This window comes from Cydia fagiglandana, chromosome 7 (assembly GCF_963556715.1).
Source record: "Cydia fagiglandana chromosome 7, ilCydFagi1.1, whole genome shotgun sequence".
NCBI lineage: Eukaryota > Metazoa > Arthropoda > Insecta > Lepidoptera > Tortricidae > Cydia > Cydia fagiglandana.
The window spans coordinates 20,276,615-20,295,989 of NC_085938.1; the positions used below are offsets into that span (position 1 = coordinate 20,276,615).

General features: G+C 35.7%; 2 protein-coding genes across 2 annotated transcripts in view; one reads left to right on the forward strand and one right to left on the reverse strand.

The window, feature by feature from the left end:
* LOC134666139 (QRFP-like peptide receptor) overlaps nucleotides 1–19,375 on the reverse strand; it is a 167,020-nt gene that overhangs the window by 102,059 nt on the left and 45,586 nt on the right. The window lies entirely within an intron of this gene.
* On the forward strand, nucleotides 12,076–13,967 carry LOC134666367 (uncharacterized). Its single transcript, XM_063523506.1, has 2 exons — nucleotides 12,076–13,221; nucleotides 13,686–13,967. The coding sequence occupies exons 1-2, from the start codon at nucleotides 12,144–12,146 to the stop codon at nucleotides 13,700–13,702; spliced, it is 1,095 nt and encodes a 364-aa protein (XP_063379576.1). The 5' UTR covers nucleotides 12,076–12,143; the 3' UTR covers nucleotides 13,703–13,967.

Below are 19,375 nucleotides of genomic sequence, written 5' to 3' on the forward strand. Positions count from 1 at the left end.
TCCTATCATTTCGTGATGTGGCAATCATATCATGAAATTATCAACTCGAAACCTAAACAACATATATTGGAGGGCGGTACAGCACCATTTTCCGATATCATTTTTTTTAAATGAGTACCAATATTTCACTCGAAATTTCAAACTTGAGGGTTTTTGGCTCGAAGATTTCGATCCCTAGGATTCCAAAGGATTTTGAATACTGGCGTAATAGCGACTCGCTCAATAGATAGTTATATTATTCCACTGTAAAGCGACGGCCTATCCCAATAAAGTCTCGCGATTTTCCTTTGTTCTGTTTCGATCACATTGCAACCTAATGAGCTTCTGTATTTGTCGAGGGTCCGAAAATACCGAGTTCCGGCGCTAAGGATACAAAGCTTTTGATACCATTCAAGTAGGTACCTGTTCGCCAATTGTTCTTGCAATTATATAAATAAAACCGGGAGCTTAATAGGACAATCCAATTAGTATGTTTCTTTTTCTGTTTGGCTGTCACATCGGCGGAAGTAAGTAGATAATTTTTTCTATATAATAATTCGATGCGACACCACAGTTATAAATTATATTGATTTGTTCCCTATTTGGGTTTATGTAGGATGAAGACGCCAGAGCCTTTGCTATAAACATGTCTACAAGCTACAATAGAATTACAGAGCCAATTACAAAAATGGCCATTATATAAGTAAGGTCTCTCTAACCTAACCTAACCACATTAATATGCAACATTAAAGTCGTCGTTGGGCTAAGTTAATTATTTAAGTAGAAGTTTTACTTTAATTTAAGTTATTGTAATATTAACCTATGAACTGATGATGTTCGAAATATTTTTTTAATATTATTAAAATAGGTTTACATCAAATAGAAACTTATAACATTTCAAACTTCAATCGCCACTCCGGCTAATTCGCTAAGCACAAAATACACAAGCTAGATAAACTATTAAGTAATTGGCAATTTTCTCGTCTATTAGTTACCGCTGTATTTTCGGGGGCTCGTTATTCGATTGTAAAGCGTCTCATCACTCGATTGATCCCTTTATGCGACTCACAGGCCAATTCGAACGAACACTGTCATCAGCACCACATCTAAATGATGTCAGTCAGTTATCGTGCATTTAGCTAGTACATGTCTGTGTACGTAGTACTATTATTTATTATGTGCCTGTGCATGCATGTTGGCGCGGTCGAGACGCATGATAACTAAATAGAGTAAAGCAGGCCACTGACGAGCCTTCCAAATGGATGCCGTTTCAATGGATTCATCCAAATGGACGGCATCCTAATATTAAACATTGTACGTTTTTGACATTCACGGACCGATTTTGGATGGCAGCCACGCTATTTGGACTGTTGGAAGGCTCGTCAGTGGCTACCTTTATACCAAGAAAAGTCTGCAACAATTTTGATAGCACACTGCGTATGCTGTCGAAATCGTTGCAGACTTTTCTTGGTCTAATTATAACATCATCCAAATATCATTCTGATGTCAGTGTACGTTCGAATCGGCCTGTGTAATTCAATAAGCGTTGTAATTTTGAACGTGCCCGGCGAAGTGTGCGCTTGTAATTATAGCAATGAGATTAAATCAATGAAGTGAGTAAATTGAGCACTTTTAGAAATAAATACGGTTTTTTATTTATCTCTTATTTTTACTTAATTTATCATAATTTCTTTATTACAAAATACGGCTACATTTCAATATAAATTACATTTTTTCATTTGTGCAGTTTTATGTAGTTTCAACTTAAAAAATTACGATCTCTTTCCATTCCAATAGAAAAAGGTGTTCAATATTTTCTATACAGTCATGTTTGAAACTAGAGAATTAACATATGAATAAGACTCAAAACAGTCAAAACATGTAATCTACTGGTTTTATACGAAGCACCTTTGAATATAGATGATTTTCCTTACATAATATAACTTTATATGTATTATGTAAAGAAGAGTATAAAAAATATATAGATATTCAAAACGTAGTTGATTACAACGAAATAATAATTCGCGTCAAACCACGTAACAATAAACAAAGTCAACAAGTAAAATGGTGAAAAGGAATTTTAAGCTTCAAATTCATTCGTTTTGTCACTTCTAAACAACAAAACAAATTAGTATGGCCTTGAACAAATATTGGTAACTGTGGAATATCATGGGACTAGAAAGTTAAACTGAAATTACTTTAACGTTGTTTCTATACAGAATAATTGAAACAACATACCTATTTTGCTTGACTTATTTTAAGTAAAATGGTAATATGTATACGAGTATATATTTTTTAATGTTAATTAAATGGTACCTAATTATTACGTGGTTCTCAGCTATCACCTACATAATGCGGATCTGCAAGCCGCACGGGGGACCAATTCAAATTTAGATTTTGGTGTCAAAACATTTTCTTCGAGCATCGGCGTCTAGTCAGCGCTATCTATCTCCTGGCTATCCAGCACTATGGAAGATGGCGGCTTTGGGCTATAACCGCGAAAATTGAAGTTCGCAAATTGCGGGAATTTTTCTCTGTCACTCTAATTACGCCATCATTGGAGTGAAGGAGAAAAATCCCCGCAATTTGCGAATTTCGGTTTTCGCGGTAGCCCCTCTGTGCAGTTGCGTCAACGTTGCTTCGATCAGCAGCCATAGAGTTGACTAGACGTCAACGCTCTGGAAACGCTATGTGGGGTCTCTCTAATACCTGTGGTTATACATCAAATTGCATCAAAATATTTTCTATTAATAATGTTAATATCTGGAGAATAAAACTGAGACTACCAGCCATATTCGAACAATGAGATACGTCAAATACTAGACATTGAAACGATATAGATTAGATATGTCAGTGTCAAAATTGACGTTTCTTCAAACAAAAACGTTATTTTTGACGCTTGTTTGACACTGACATATCCAATCCATATAATTTCAATGTCTAGTATTTGACGTATCTCATTGTTCGAATACGGCTGTACGTTTGTGTGGAAAAGCAGCCACGTGACTTCGTCCCCTCTCCTCTTAATTTAGGTTAGAATTAAGACCCTTCTAAAAATACGACAGTTAAAATTCTTTTTCACCTACACCAGCTCGGAAAGGCTTACTTTGCACTTCAAAAACTGATAGCAAAGTTGCATTTTATTCACATGTGAGGCAAAGTAATCAAATGCAAATTTTGAGTTGCTTTCTTATGTTTGCTGGTTGAAATGACTTTTAAATGATGATTTTAGATGATAAATATTTAATTACATTCATTTGTATTTGAATTGGGTTGATTTTGTTTGAAATTTTACATTTAATATTTGCTTCGGGTTGGTGTGGTGAAAAATTTTGTGTTTCACTCGGGGGCAAATTTTGTTTAACCCTCGTGCATTGAAACCCTCGCAACGCTCAAGATTCCATTTTTCGAACCACTCGCTACGCTCGTGGTTCAATTTTGGAATCTTTCGCTTGCTCGGGTATCAATATTAGCACGAGCGGTTAAACAACAACTTTGCCCCCTTGTAAAACAAATAACTATTGAGGTTGCACTAAGTAACCTAATAAAATACCCCTTTCGTTGGAAACGGGTTTAAAACAGAGCGGTCACTAACAAGATCCCGCGTAGTTCGAAAACACGTCCGTGTGACCGAAAAGTTTTAATCTCGTTGAGTTCGCCCCATCTAGGGGAGAGCGGGGTTAAACGTGCCGATTTTCATAAAATACAAATTTGATCTATGAAAACAGTGTGAATAAGGTATGTGGGTTGCGCTATATTAAATAATGATTATTTGCGTTTCTGAGTAGCAATATTATTTTGTGCATCGTTAAACAGTTTTTTTACCAGATTTTTTTTCATGAGATAGGTTGGAACGGAACATCTAACCCCGCTATGGGGCGGGTTGTTCCGTTGCTTAAATTTGTAACTTAGTCGTCAAATATTTAAATCTTAGTTCACACACGCTAAAAGAGTATTTTACAGTTCGTCGAAATACGAGTATATAATAATTTCACCTCCAAAATCCGCAGCTCTTACCATTTGTATGCAGATGATTTGCAACTATACGCCCAGGCTTCTGTGGAAAACATAGATTCTGCCATTTCCCTCATCAACGATGACCTAGTCCACATAGCTGAATGGTCCACCAGCTTTGGCATCAGTGTTAATCCGGCGAAATGTCAGGCTATTATTCTAGGAAGCCATCATCAGCAAGTAAAACTTAGTGCGGTTTCTTTCGCGCCGATTTTGTTTGATGGCACCGTCATTCCAGTAACAAAACAAGTGAAAGATCTCGGCCTTGTATTAGACTCTAGCCTTACCTGGAACGACCAAGTCTCTGAAATAAGTCGGAAGGTTTGTGGTACATTGCGTTATCTCTATAAATTTAAGAATTTTCTCCCAGTAGGTACCAAGAAATTATTAGTTCAGGCTCTTATTTTGCCAGTTATTGACTATGCGGACGCGTGCATGACTAATATCTCTCAGGAGTACCTCAATAAGCTAGACCGTCTCATTAATAATGGCATACGTTTCATTTTCGGCCTGCGCAAATACGACCATGTTTCTTTTTATCGCCGTCAGCTTAATTGGCTCTCCATCCGTCCTCGTAGGTCCCTTAGAATCCTGTGTATTTTATTCTCCATCTTGTTCGAGCCTGCCTCTCCTGGATATCTTAAATGTAAATTCACTTTCATCACCCCCCGTCCAGGATGTGAACCTCGTTCCTCCCGTTCTCTCAAACTTTCGATTCCTTCTCACCGTACTGGTTTTATGTCCAACTCTTTCGCTGTTGAGGCAATCCGTCTCTGGAACTCCCTCCCTCTCTCTATTCGACAAGCCCCAAGCAAACCTGTCTTTAAACGACTACTCCGCAAGCATCTTCTGTCAGAAGAATTTAAATAATGTTCTCCGTCTTCATATTATACAATATATATATATATATATATATATATATATATATATATATATATATATATATATATATATATATATATATATATATATATATATATATATATATATATATATATATATAATTTATATTTATTAGTTTATCTTTGTACATCATATAAGTATTAGTATTTTATCATAATTTTGTAGGTTTATGTTATTATGTTTATATATAATATTTGACTTCTCGGTTACATTTCTCTTTATAAATTATGTATCTCCTGCACCAACATTTGTCTCTGTTTGACCCAATGGTTGACTGGTAGAGAATGCCTTTAGGCATTAAGTCCGCCATTTGTACATTTTTCCTGTGCTTGTGCAATAAAGTTTAAATAAATAAATAAATAAATAATTTGTTGTGTACTATCAACCAGGGATGTTACGGAGCTCCGGTTCCGTTTCCGTTAAGGCGGAACTTCCGTTTGGTATTACACATCCGTTTCTGTTCCGGTTCCGTTATGTTTGAAACGGAAGTTATAACGGATGTCAATGCTTCGCGCGGCGGCGGCGTACATCAAAAACAAACAGGTTCATACCAGTCATTCGCTCATCGCCCCGCTTACCAGTGCTACACTAATTTGTTGTTTGTTTGATTAAAGGCTGATTAATATTTGAAATTTTTGTTTTTAATAGACCTACCCTTAACATCTCGTCCACCTATCACTCAGGCTCCGATTTTGGTCCGTTTTCGGTTCCGTTAAACTATATTGAAAACATCTGTTTCCGTTTTCGGTTCCGATAAAACCACATCCGTTACATCCCTGCTATCAACAGATAGTAAAATAAATCCAAAGCAAAAATGTGATTATCCGTGGGGTTCGTTGTGCCCTCGTTTTTGATTTATTTTCTATAACTATACTATTCTATTATAATGGAAGCAACGAAAACGGCTCCTGCAACCGCATAGTGGTCTGACTTTTCGCGACAAACATCATACGAATCGCTCCATGGTTTACTTGCGTTCCTATTCCCATCGGATCAACTTACCTCCGGCACGTTTAATCCCGCTCTCCCCTACCTCATCCGTTAGGCTATTCACAAACGATATAGGTTTAGAGCACATAGTGTAAATTTCACTATAGCGTGACGAGCGTTTGTATTTGCGTTATATCTATTTTTGTATGGGATTTTGCAAGCTAAGCGGGACGTTTTGGAAATTCAAAATCCCATACAAAAATACACTACTACGTCACGCTGTCGAATGAAATTTACACTAGAGGTAAAGTGGCCTAGTTAAAAATGACAATTGTTGATAGGGAACGATAATCGAAACTTAAATAATCTATGGAAATAATCACGTGACTTTTCGTAGCATCTGTCGTACCGGAACATTTCTTCTTTTCGTTGTCGTCATTATGGAGCGTAAATTAGTATAGTATCAGGATTTACAAAGTAGTTTTTTTTAACTCTACGAGTACCTATGTAGATTAGTATAGTTTCAGGCCTTTTTTTAATCTCTACATAAGTAAAGTTAAATAAAGATCCTAGAGATAGTTATGAATGACTATGTATTAAGAGTATAAGTGTTTTGGCATATCTAAAGCTGTAAACTTATACTTGTATTTAATCAATATACGCTCGACTGTCTTTTGAATAGCTAGGGGGTCTTTTAATAAAGTACCCGCAAGCCCTATTTATATGTAAGGTTATGCTGCCCAGTGCCGGCCGTGAATCTTAATGAGACATCTTACGATATATCGCGATACTAACTTTACTCATTATTCATACGCACACGCTTTGACTGATGGCTTTGGGAGAAAACACTTTTTCAGCGTGTATTTACTTGCCAGTTATTATATAAAAATATATTAAGGCGACTAGACACGTTGAAGACCTTGACCGTTCATTGAACTCGGTAACTGTGCGCACGAAGTAGGTACCTATATAAAGTGTTGTTTGCTATAGATACTGAAATTAAATTGTTTCACAGCGATCATAAAATCGAATATACAGATAAACACACAGAAACCGGACCAGTGCGAGTCGGACTCGCTCGCCGAGGGTTCCGTACGTTTTAGTATTTGTTGTAATAGCGGCATCAGAAATATATCATCTCATGAGATACAGCCTGGTGACAGACAGACGGACAGACAGACGGACGAACAGTGGAGTCTTAGTAATAGGGTCCTATTTTTACCCTTTGGGTACGGAACCCTAAAAACTATAAAAACAAGATCAAACATAGTTAATGCGACTTTAATCGACCAGGGTATGGACCGTGATTGCCTTTTGTATTGTTATCGAGCTCCAAAAACAATACAACAACACAAAACAATACAAAAGGTAATCACGGTCTATATCCCGTTCGATATATCATATGTATAAGTCTAGTGAAACTAACCGTGAATCATTGAAAACGGTCGTGGTTAACGCGCTTTTAATTTTAAAAAAAACTAACATATCTCAGAGGTATTTTTTCGAAAAGACAACAAAAAAGCGGCCAAGTGCGAGTCGGACTCGCCCGTGAAGGGTTCCGTAGCAGCAAATAACATAATAAAATTGCGTTTTACGATTATGACGCATTAAAAAAAAACTACTTACTAGATCTCGTTCAAACCAATTTTCTGCGGAACTTTGCATGGTAATGTACATCATATATATTTTTTAGTTTTATCATTCTCTTATTTTAGAAATTACAGGGGGGGGGGGACACACATTTTACCACTTTGGAAGTGGCTCTCGCGCGCGCAAACTATTCAATTTAGAAAAAAATTATATTAAAAACCTCAATATAATTTTTGAAGACCTATCCATAGATACCCCACACGTATGGGTTTGATGAAAAAACAATTTTTGGATTTCAGTTCTAAGTATGGGGAATCCCCAAAATTGATTGCTTTTTTCTATTTTTGTGTGAAAATCTTAATGCGGTTCACAGAATACATACCAAGTTTCAACAGAATAGTTCTTATAGTTTCGGAAAAAAGTAACTGTGACATACGGACGAACAGACAGACAGACATGACGAATCCATAAGGGTTCCGTTTTTTGCCATTTGGCTACGGAACCCTAAAAAATGGCGCCGATAATATTATGTAACCACTTTTTCTCTACAGCTAGCACACTTTCCACTGTCACTCGTGTGTAGGCTTCATCAATATTTATATGTACGCTTTAATTGCGTAAGTGCTGGAAGAATGATGACTAGGTACTTACGAGAGTAATTACGCGCATCCAAGAGACTTACCGTATTCGAACTTCAAGATATTCACAAGAGACGACACGTACTAGATCCGTTCTAGATACGTTATAGTTTAGATATCAACTAGTTCTCTTTTGCAGCGCAATTCGGACAACCAATGTCACTTTTACGCTAGATAGAGTAAGATATCTATTAAATGTGAATTAGATCTCTTAGTTATATCCTGTGGAAATCGTTCAAGAGTAGGTATCCTCAGAATCGCGCAAATGTCAAATTTGACAGGTTAGATATTCAACATATCGTTATCGTATCTTGGTGATGTCTAAAAGATGTCTAACAGATGTCTATTTCAAAATCCGAATCGGGCCCCTTGTATGTATTAATTTTAGCCCCAAGCTATTAGTAAAGTATAAAACGACGTGTGTTGTTGAATTTAGAGCCAAAGGCTATCGCTTGGACTGATTAACAATTAAGAAAAAATTGTACGTTAGTAAAGGAAAAGGGATCATCCTGATCTTCACAAAGGAAGGCGATCGCTGAGATACGCGTCATACTCGTAAATGGGTGCTGTTTTTTTTATATAAGTTCTTTATTTAACATAATGTATTACAAGGTAATTACTAAATCTAGTGTACATTTGCATCCTAGACAGTAATATCAATAAATTAATATAGTTTAGTGAGCTATAGGCGCTCATATAAACTTTTTAACAACTCAGTGTTTATAACTTTGACCTAGGTAATATCATACTTACGTATACACTAATGCTTAAAAGTAAACAACAGCATAACTATTAATAGGTACGTTCGCATAGATAGCTTATAGCTTGGCAAAAAAGAGTAGAAATTAAAAAGTGGCAACACTGTAGTGTCGTCCCTTTCAAACCAATTTATATAATAAAACGGGACGACACTACAGTGTTGCCACTTTTTAATTTCTACTCTTTTTTGTCAAGCTGTACGTTTTTTGCATATACAAAGTGGTGCTGTTTGTGCAGAGTGTTATATTTAAGCTTACACGTGCTACATGGTTTGTTATAAGTACCTAAGTAACTTTAATTTACTTTATGTAACATGAGACTCTTCATTTGGTTGTTGTCTGTTGGGCTGATTAAATTTCTTGTTTGATTACAGTCAAGGAATTTGAAAAGTCGCTTTTGATGGTTAATGCCATAATAGAGATAATCATAATAAAGAATCGAAAAGTAACAGACTTTCATATTTTGTGTAATACAGTAATTTTATACGTTTGCGTTAAATCCGGTAGTTATGATTTTTTGCAGACTTATTTATGATGTTGGCCCAATGAATAATACAACAAGTTTGAGACCTTGAGCTCTGAACGCAACTGTGTCAAAAATCGAAAAAACCGTAAAATTTTCGGAGATTGTTAAGATTTGGGCGATTATAACCCTAAAAGACTATTTTTTGGATAGTACCTTCTCAGGACGTTTTTAAAGTGGACTAAATTTGCTACAATACGAGACTAGAATTGTCACTGTAGATTTAGTAGCAATTTTAGATTTTTTCGATTTTTGATAAAGTTGCGTTCGGCGCTCGAGGTCACAAACTTGGATTATTCATTGGGCCAAGATCATAAATAAGTCTGCAAAAAATCAGAACTACCGGATTTGACGCAAAAGATCCAGAGCGGCTACCGCGAAAACCGAAATTCGCAAGTTGCGGGGATCTTTCTCTTTTACTCCAATGAAGGCGTAGTTAATCAGAGTGATAGAGAAAATCCTCGCAATTTGCGAACTTCGATTTTCGCGGTTATAGCCCTGGTTACAAAATTCGATAAAGTTACTGGATTAGTGACTGACCACTAGTTTTATTTAAAATACGAATAAATTTAATTGGCCTGATGACAGTAACAAAGAATCATGGAAATAATAGTTTAAAAGAAACATATATGTTAATATGGTTCTAAAAAATGGTCCAATCTCAGTATAAACATTAGGATTATTAATATATTCAATAAAATAAAAGTACAAAATTCTCCAATCAGCCATTTTGACTGAAACGCCAATCAGAAGCGACATAAGGAGTGACGTCATCAATCCATGACGTATTTCTTAGAGCAGCATAGACAACCTCATTGACCGTAATCCATACATCCTCACCAAAGAGTTTGGAGGTTCAAAAAAAATGTTATTTCGCCACTAAACATTTATTACGTCCAGAAAATATTATTACACGATGTAAAGTGAATATTTATTTGTTATTAAATAAATAATATGATATTTAACCAAAAAACTTTTTTAATTATTTGGCTGAATGGAACTATATTGCCATGTTGTCTGTCGTAACCAGAAAAAATGAAAAATTAAAAAGTAAAACCGGCGCTTGGTGATTTTCACTCAGAATTTGCACGTATCTAAATAATTCATCTTAAATTGCAACCGTGTGAGAGTTTTTGTATAAAATGAGTTATTGTGATTAATGTTTGTAATGTATTTATCATTCCTAATTGTTTAATACAAAACATATAGAGTGTAAACTTAGCTTAAGTATTATTTTTATATAGCAATACATTTTGTAGTTGCATTAGAATTTGTATGTGGCAACACTCTCTCTCCTTTCTCGATCCGAACTGACCGGCACGTCCCGCGATCATTTTTGTAATTTTAATTAATTTAGAACTCAATAAAAGTTCATTTCAACTTAAAAGCGCATTTTGTTTTCTCCATGCGCAAGTGGTCCTTCGAGGGAAAAGTATCAGTGTCCGATGTTTCGTCGAAATAGTGTTCGCGGCAAGTGCGTGCGCGAGCTGGCTGGCCGTCTATACCGGCTGGAATCTCGTCGTGGCAGTGCCTAGGCTGGCGCTGCTGGCCTGTAACTTCGTTCTATCTATCATAGAACGAACATCATACACGGATTGGAGAAAAGAGCATCATCAAAAACCGCAAGTAATTCGGTATAAGTCGAATTTTTCGACCACCGGCATTCTTCATTTTTCAATATAGAGTGAAGTTGGCGCGATCCGCAGCCATCTTGCGGAACTTCGCAGCGGTTTTTGACATTTTGTGTCATCTGTCAAGTTTGACATTGACCTTCAATAAAAATCAAAACAAAGTGTTATCAACGTCTCTGTGCCTTCGTTTAAAAGTGTTTGTGCCTTCGTTCGTCATAAATAAACATTTAAATGTCTACCGAAATGGAGAAATTAAAAAAGTTACGTGTTATACGCTCACAGTGCAAAGGAACCATTACAAGAATCGACAATTTTGTCAAGGATCCCGTATGTTTGGCAGCCGCCAGCGCGGGTGCCCCTTAATACGCCTAACATTAATTGTCATAATATGAATTCGCATAACAGATTTGGCATAAAATAATTGTTCATAACATTAAACAGGCATAATAATAAAAAAGCATAACAATTATTGCGCATAATAATGACTCCGCATAATTTAAATATGCATAACATTATTAACTATAACTGTAACTGTCATAAAATGAATTAGCATAATTTTATAATGTAAATGGATCAGGACGAAACCAACTTAACCAACTCGGTTAGGTTAGGTTCAGAAGGCCTTAGCCTTCGATGTTAGGTTTTTTTTTAATAACAGCCCGATAATATTATAGATATATTCACATCCTGATTATCTCCTCAGATGTATTAAATAAATAAAATAATATATACAATCAAAATTACATTTGTCAATACCTCTAACTGGTAAATAGAACTTATACCTATAAATCGGTAGGATAGAAAAAAACCATCCAAACTAAACTTTAATTTAAATTGGCTGCAATTGCCTCCAAATACCGCTTTATGGTGACATAACAATCTGTTACCTTCCTTTTATATTTATACCATTTAATAATTATGCAAAGTAGCGTTATGCTTATTACATTTATACTAAGTCATTGTTATGACAATAAACGTTATGCGCATTAACATTATGCGTACTCAGTTATGCGAAATAATGTTATGCGATTTAAAAGTTATGCGTAACCTGTCTTATGCCAATTTGAATTAGGAGTATTACGTTATGCGAATTAATATAGACCCCGCCAGCGCCGATATATTAGAGGCGCGTAAAGAGAAGCTCATTTCCACCTTAAAGGATTACGAAAAGGTGCAAATGGACATACTGAGCATTGATGAGGGCGACGGTGAACAGGTGGGAGATATTGAAGAGAAATACTATTCCATATTAGCAAAAATAAATAGTTCTCTTAAAATGTTAAATACAAAAGTGACTTCGGAGTGCCACAACGCATCCACATGTAAGTTACCCACAATTGAAATACCCTTTTACGACGGAAAGGACTTCACTAAATTCAAACCCTTTTTTGACTTATTTACTGCTGTCATTGATCAGAATAGCTCGCTGTCTGATGTGCAAAAGCTTTTTTATTTGAGAAAGTACCTACAGGACGATGCGTTGGCGGTTATTCTGAACTTGCCGTTGGTAAATGAGTCATATAAAGAAGCAATACAATTGTTAAAAAAGAGATTTGACAACAGGGCTAGATTGGTTGCAAATCATATAAGTATATTGTTAGATATTTCTAATATACAAAAGGGCACAGCGGCTTCCTTACGAACATTTGTTTCACAAATAAATCAACAGATGCATGCATTAAAAAATTTAGATGAACCCGTTGATAAATGGGACATGCTTTTAATATCAATTTTGAGTCGAAAGTTAGATCAGTTCACACACCGGGCATACCAGTTAGACCGGGACTCTGACACCATGCCTACGATGGCTGGTTTCATTGAATATTTAGAAAAGCGTGCTATAGCGCTCGAAGATAGTCATCAAAATAAACATAGTACCTACTATGATGGTGCTAACAAACATATTAATAATAAAAGTACTTGCTATGAAGGTACTCACAAATCAATACCTAAGGTTACAAATGTGGTATCGAAGTCGTTGCCGCCCTGTAGGTATTGTGATAATAAAGACCATCAGATATATAACTGTCCCATATTTAAAATTTTACCTACTGCCCAGAGGCAATCTTATGTAAATGAAAAACACATGTGTAATATATGCCTTAATAACCATGATGGTAAATGTAAATTTACTTTTAAATGTAAAATGTGTAAACAGGGCCACAACACATTGCTGCACCAGGAGCGCAATGTGAACGTGGACAAGCCCAGGGCAAATAATGATGACAGTCAGCAGCCACTATCATCTGATGCTGGTGAGTTTGACATTGCTGTTAATACTATTTTAAATTGTGTGTCCGATAGTGGTGTTTTGCTGCCAACCATAAAGGTCAAATTAATTACTAAAAATAATGAAGAGGTGACATGCAAGGCATTACTGGACACTGCTTCTCAAGGCAGTTTTATTCGTTCAGATTTGGTAAGCAGGCTTGGCTTACGACCTATGATTGAGCCAAACAATATTATTGGTTTCCGTAAACAACTATGTAAAGTGAATGAGTATGTAATTTTGACTCTTCAATCTTGTAAAAATAATGTTAAAATAATATTGAAATGTCATATTAGTGATGAAATTACTTCCAAACTGCCTCAAAGATCATTAGATGTATCTAAATATCATATCCCAAAAAATATAACTTTAGCTGGTGACACATTTTACATAACAAATGATATCCCTCTGTTGCTTGCAGCAAACATCTATTTTGCTATATTGTTGCAGGGCTGCATAAAAACTGAAAATGGACCGGTATTCCAGAATACCATGTTAGGATATATTGTCGGAGGAAGTATCCCCGAGCAAGGTATTACATGTAATATTGTAACAAATTTAGTTAATAATATATCTGATGGTGAAAAATTGGAAAATGTAATGGAGCAATTCTGGCTCTCTGAAAAACTTTCTGAAGTGGAAAAATCTACAAATGATGAGTTTATACAAGCTGAAAAAATATTTCAGGACTCTGTATCACTTAAAGACTATAGATTTTATGTTGATATGCCATTAGCTTTCCCTATGGAAGAATTAGACCTAGGTGACTCATTTTCTGTTGCCTATAACCTCTGACGACCGGTCTGGCCTAGTGGATAGTGACCCTGTCTGCTAAGCCGATGGTCCTGGGTTCGAATCCCAGTAAGGGCATTTATTTGTGTGATGAACACTAATATTTGTTCCTGAGTCATGGGTGTTTTCTATGTATATAAGTATGTATTTATCTATATAAGTATGTATATCGTCGCCTAGCAGCCATAGTACAAGCTTTGCTTAGTTTGGGGCTAGGTTGATCTGTGTAAGATGTCCCCTAATATTTATTTATTTATTTATTTATTTATTTATAATAGATTCATAATGTTAGAAAAAAGGTTACAAAAAGATCCTTTGTTATTTGAACAATATAAAAAATTTATTGACCTATATCTGGAATTAGGACATGCAAAGATAGTTGATATTGAGGGTTATGATTTAAATGGTCCTGTGTTTTTTCTAGGACACCACTGCGTGTTCAATCCGTCGAGTCGAACCTCACCTCATTGTGTGGTCTTTGATGGATCGATGAGATCTAGAAATGGGACGTCGCTGAATCAAGTCATGCTGAACGGACCTGGTGTACAGAGTGAGCTCTTTGATATCCTTATTTTATTCAGGACTTATCCCTTTATTTTAACTTGTGACATTCAAAAAATGTTTCGCAATGTTTTTATAAGTGAACATCAACGCGGACTTCAAAACATTTTATGGCGCGATTCGCCTAAAGACCCCATCAACTGCTTGCAACTTCAAACTGTTACATACGGTTTAAAATCGAGTACATTTTTAGCTACAAGAGCTCTAAATGAGCTAGCTAATATGCATAAGGATCAGTTTCCTTTGGCCGCTCAGGCTATTTATAAAAATACATTTGTTGATGATGTGCTGACTGGCGCTGATGATGTAGAGACACTTCAAGAGCTGAAAAGGCAAATTGTAGAGCTTCTGAAGTTAGGTAGTTTCTCGTTACATAAATGGTGCTCGAACCACGCTCCAGTTTTAAGTGATATACCAGTTGAGCACAGACAAATCGATAGTGTAGAGATAGGTCAAAATGACACTGTGAAGACATTAGGTCTCACACTCGAAATAAATTCAGATAACTTGAGTTTCTCTTGCCCTGCGATCAATGAGGCAACAATACTGAATACAAAAAGAAAAATTCTCAGCTTTATAGGGAAAATGTTTGACCCACTTGGTTTAATTGGCCCAGTAATAGTGGTGGCCAAACTATTCATGCAAGAACTCCATAGCTCTATGCGGAAAGATTGGGACTCTACAATCCCAAGTGAAAAGTTCCTATACTGGTCAAACTTTTTAAATAATTTAAAGCAAATGGGTCAAATTAAAATAGAAAGATGTGTAAACTTTAGATTAGTATCACATGTAGAGCTAGTAGGGTATGCCGATGCATCTCTTAAAGCTTTCGGGAGCTGTCTCTACCTAAGAGTTTTTATGACTGACGGCTCAGTTCAAGTGAACTTATTATGTTCCAAATCCCGTGTGTCCCCACTTTCTAAGTCTCACACCATACCTCAATTGGAGCTTTCTGCTGCTCTACTTTTAGCACAATTGGCAACTAGAGTCAGTAAGATTTTAAATGATAGAGTTCCTCATAAAATATATCTTTATAGTGATTCACAAATTGTATTGTGGTGGATCAAAACAGCGGCAGTTAAAAGTACTGTATACGTAAAAAATAGAGTCAAACAAATTGTAGAGCTGACTGAAAACTCGCAATGGCTGTTTGTTAGGTCAAAAGATAATCCTGCTGACTTATTATCAAGGGGAGTTGAACCACATAAGCTGCAGGAGTGTGATTTATGGTGGCATGGTTCGCCAAGTCTTTGTGATGTAAATTATACACATACAAACTTAGAAGAATTTAATTATGACAATATCATGACACATGTAGAGTCGCATGGTACATCATTGGATGCGTCTTCTGACGATGTAGAGGGAATTTTGTGCCATACCACAAATTTAGAGCCTCTAGATTTATTAAAAAATTATTCTAACATTAATAAACTTCAAAAAGTGATAGGTTTTATTTATAGATTTTACAATAACTGCTTGAACAGAGACAACAAAATAACAAGTAGTACTTAATTTAACTGCAAGGGAATTACGTGACTCTATGACGAAGATTGTACGTTGTACACAGGCAGAGCATTTTAGTAAAGAATTAGTCCTGCTCTCAAAAAATAAGCCTGTCACAATTAGTGATCAATTAGTATTTCTAGATAAAAATGGTATTATTAGGGCCGTGGGGAGACTGCAAAATGCAGAGAACCTGTCTTATGACAAGCGGCATCCGTCAATACTTCCAAAAAACTCCTTTATTACCGATCTCATTATAGAACGAGAGCACTTAAGACTTATGCATGCAGGCGCTAGGCTAGTATTAGGCTCTCTATCTCAGAGACATCATCTTGTGAATGGTATTAGAGAGGTAAAAAAGGTGGTGCATAAATGTATAAAATGTATACGTATGAAAGCTGAAGCAGCAAAGCAGTTGATGGGAGATCTGCCTAAAGAAAGAATCACTCAGAGCAGGCCCTTTCAGCATGTAGGTATTGATTTCTGCGGTCCGTTTAACGTAAAGGTCTCTCGCATTAGGAAGCCTATTATTACAAAAGGCTACATTGCGCTTTTTGTTTGCTTTGCTGTAAAAGCGATACACTTAGAACTTGTTTCTGATCTCACGACTGAAACTTTCTTAGCATGTCTTAAACGATTTATTTCTCGGCGTGGCATGCCCACAAACATATTTTGTGACAACGCAAAAACCTTCAAGGGTGCTTGTAATACATTAAAAGACTTGTATGACCTATTTTCCTCCAAAGATTGTAGAGACTCTGTCAACAAATACTGCTCAGATAACTATATAACGTTTAATTGGATACCGAGTTATTCTCCAACGTTTGGAGGAATTTGGGAAAGTGGCGTCAAAAGTGTAAAACACCACTTTAAAAGAATAGTAGGCAATCTATGTTTGACCTACGAACAACTTAACACTGTAATCATAGAGATAGAAGGAATTTTGAACAGTAGACCTATACTATCTGCTATTTCTAATGATTGTGATTATATTACTCCTGGACACTTCATTTGTGGCGCAGCCTTGACTGCTTATCCTGAAATTGATCTCACTGAAACCTCTGTAAATCGGGTTCCATTTTGGAAAATGTGCACAAAGCTTAAGCAAGACTTTTGGAAAACCTGGTCTCAAAGTTATTTGACCCAGCTTCAAAGCCGACCAAAATGGAAATACCAGCAAACTAATTTAAAGGAAGGTGATTTGGTAATTGTTAAGGATATGAACACCTCTCCATTAAATTGGCCCATGGCTCGTATTGTAAAAACGTTCCCTGGTAGGGACGGATTAGTAAGGGTAGCTGATGTTAAAATTAATAATAAAATATTTCGTAGAGCCATAACTAAGTTATGTCCTTTACCTGTAATATAGTATTAATAACTTGTCTAGTGTTTAGGTATCTATTGGCGGGTCCACTTTTTACCTGTATGTAATATTGCCTGGCCCCAACTATGTTTAATACAAAACATATAGAGTGTAAACTTAGCTTAAGTATTATTTTTATATAGCAATACATTTTGTAGTTGCATTAGAATTTGTATGTGGCAACACTCTCTCTCCTTTCTCGATCCGAACTGACCGGCACGTCCCGCGATCATTTTTGTAATTTTAATTAATTTAGAACTCAATAAAAGTTCATTTCAACTTAAAAGCGCATTTTGTTTTCTCCACTAATCATAATATATGGTGCTGAATTTACAATATCTTTCGGATTCAAGGGAAATTTCGTAACTGTAAGTATGTAAACAATGTCTATCACCCTTCCACCAACTAATGAATGACGTCACATATAGCTTGCAAGGCGTTTTCGCGCGAGGTTTAAACTAGCTATAAAAAAAATCAATTATTTATGTTAAATTTTATGAGTATAGCTGAAATATTGTATTTACAATAATAAAAAGGGATTTCAAAATATGTGTTCAGGCCAATACTGCCCCTGAACTACGAGTGCTATACGTACATCCGTCTACCTCGAAAAAATATTTGTGTTATTTTTTTATTACGCCTGATTTTTGTATGCATTTACATTATTCGTAATTGTCCGTCAATTGTAAGATACAAAACTGTCAATTAATGGAGCATTAGGCGTATCCATACTTAACTAGGTAAAGTAGTCGCCTTAAAAAAAAGAAATCAGAAAAATTACGTCGCAATCAACTTCATGATACCACGTGTAAACAACTCAACGGCGAAATATATTAAGTTGTTGATGTCACCCCGAATCCCGTACAAATTAAATTAAACAAGTAATAATACGTCATTCAACAACGAAGCCATGTGTAACGACATTCGGCCTGATTCGAACTTTAAGATTCGTCAAAAAGTTGCTAAAGATACGATACGATATATCACGATACGATCGGTTATGTCAGTGTCAAAAGTGGAGTTTTTGTTTGAAGAAACGTAATTTTTGACACTGACATATCTAATTTTTGAAGTATCTTAAAGTTGGAATCAGGTCGATTGTGTGCTACAAACATCATGAAACTTTTGGGGTATTTCATTATTTCATTATTAAAACTTCTACGACGTCATAATTGTACCTATTATTTTATTATATAATTTTATTGTGTACCTACATTTTAATGTGTATTATGTGAGCATTTTGACTGCGAGGCCTTTAATCGACAGGCATGAGGCTGTTATGTTTATTAGGGTATGCTTTAAGAAATTAAGATGCAGTAGGCTCAGAACGGAGTTTTTGAAAAGTCGCATTGGCGCTTTTTTAGATCACAATATGGTTGCCAAAAATTTAATTAGCATACTTGAGGCCTTTTTTGAGTTTTTAATTTTTCCTCGATAGAAGAAAAACGCGCAAGCGGCAAACCGGGCCACGTGGCGTACCTTGGGAGAGGCCTATGTCCAGCAGTGGACTGAAACGGGCTGAGGATGATGATGATGATGATGAGAAGAAAATCACGATCATATTATGTCTAAAATTAACTTTAAAAAATTATAATAAAATTTGTACAAGAACTAAAAATATGAAACTTATTTCTCAAAATGAGCAATGTTACTTGAGAGAACTCAGCGATTACTTTTTATTTTTAAAACTCAGAGAGTAAATTTGTGATGATACTTTCATCCCTGTTTTTCTTTTTTTTATGTTAGTTATTTATGTTTCTAATTAAATATAGGTTAATTATATGTTAAGCTTTTCCACATTTCTTTGTGTTAAAACTGGTCGCGGTTGGTGTCAAAAGTGACACTGACAGAACAGATCCATAAAATCCTGATCTAATTTATAACCTGTTATTAAAATCAGAATACGCCTGTAAGTCTCATG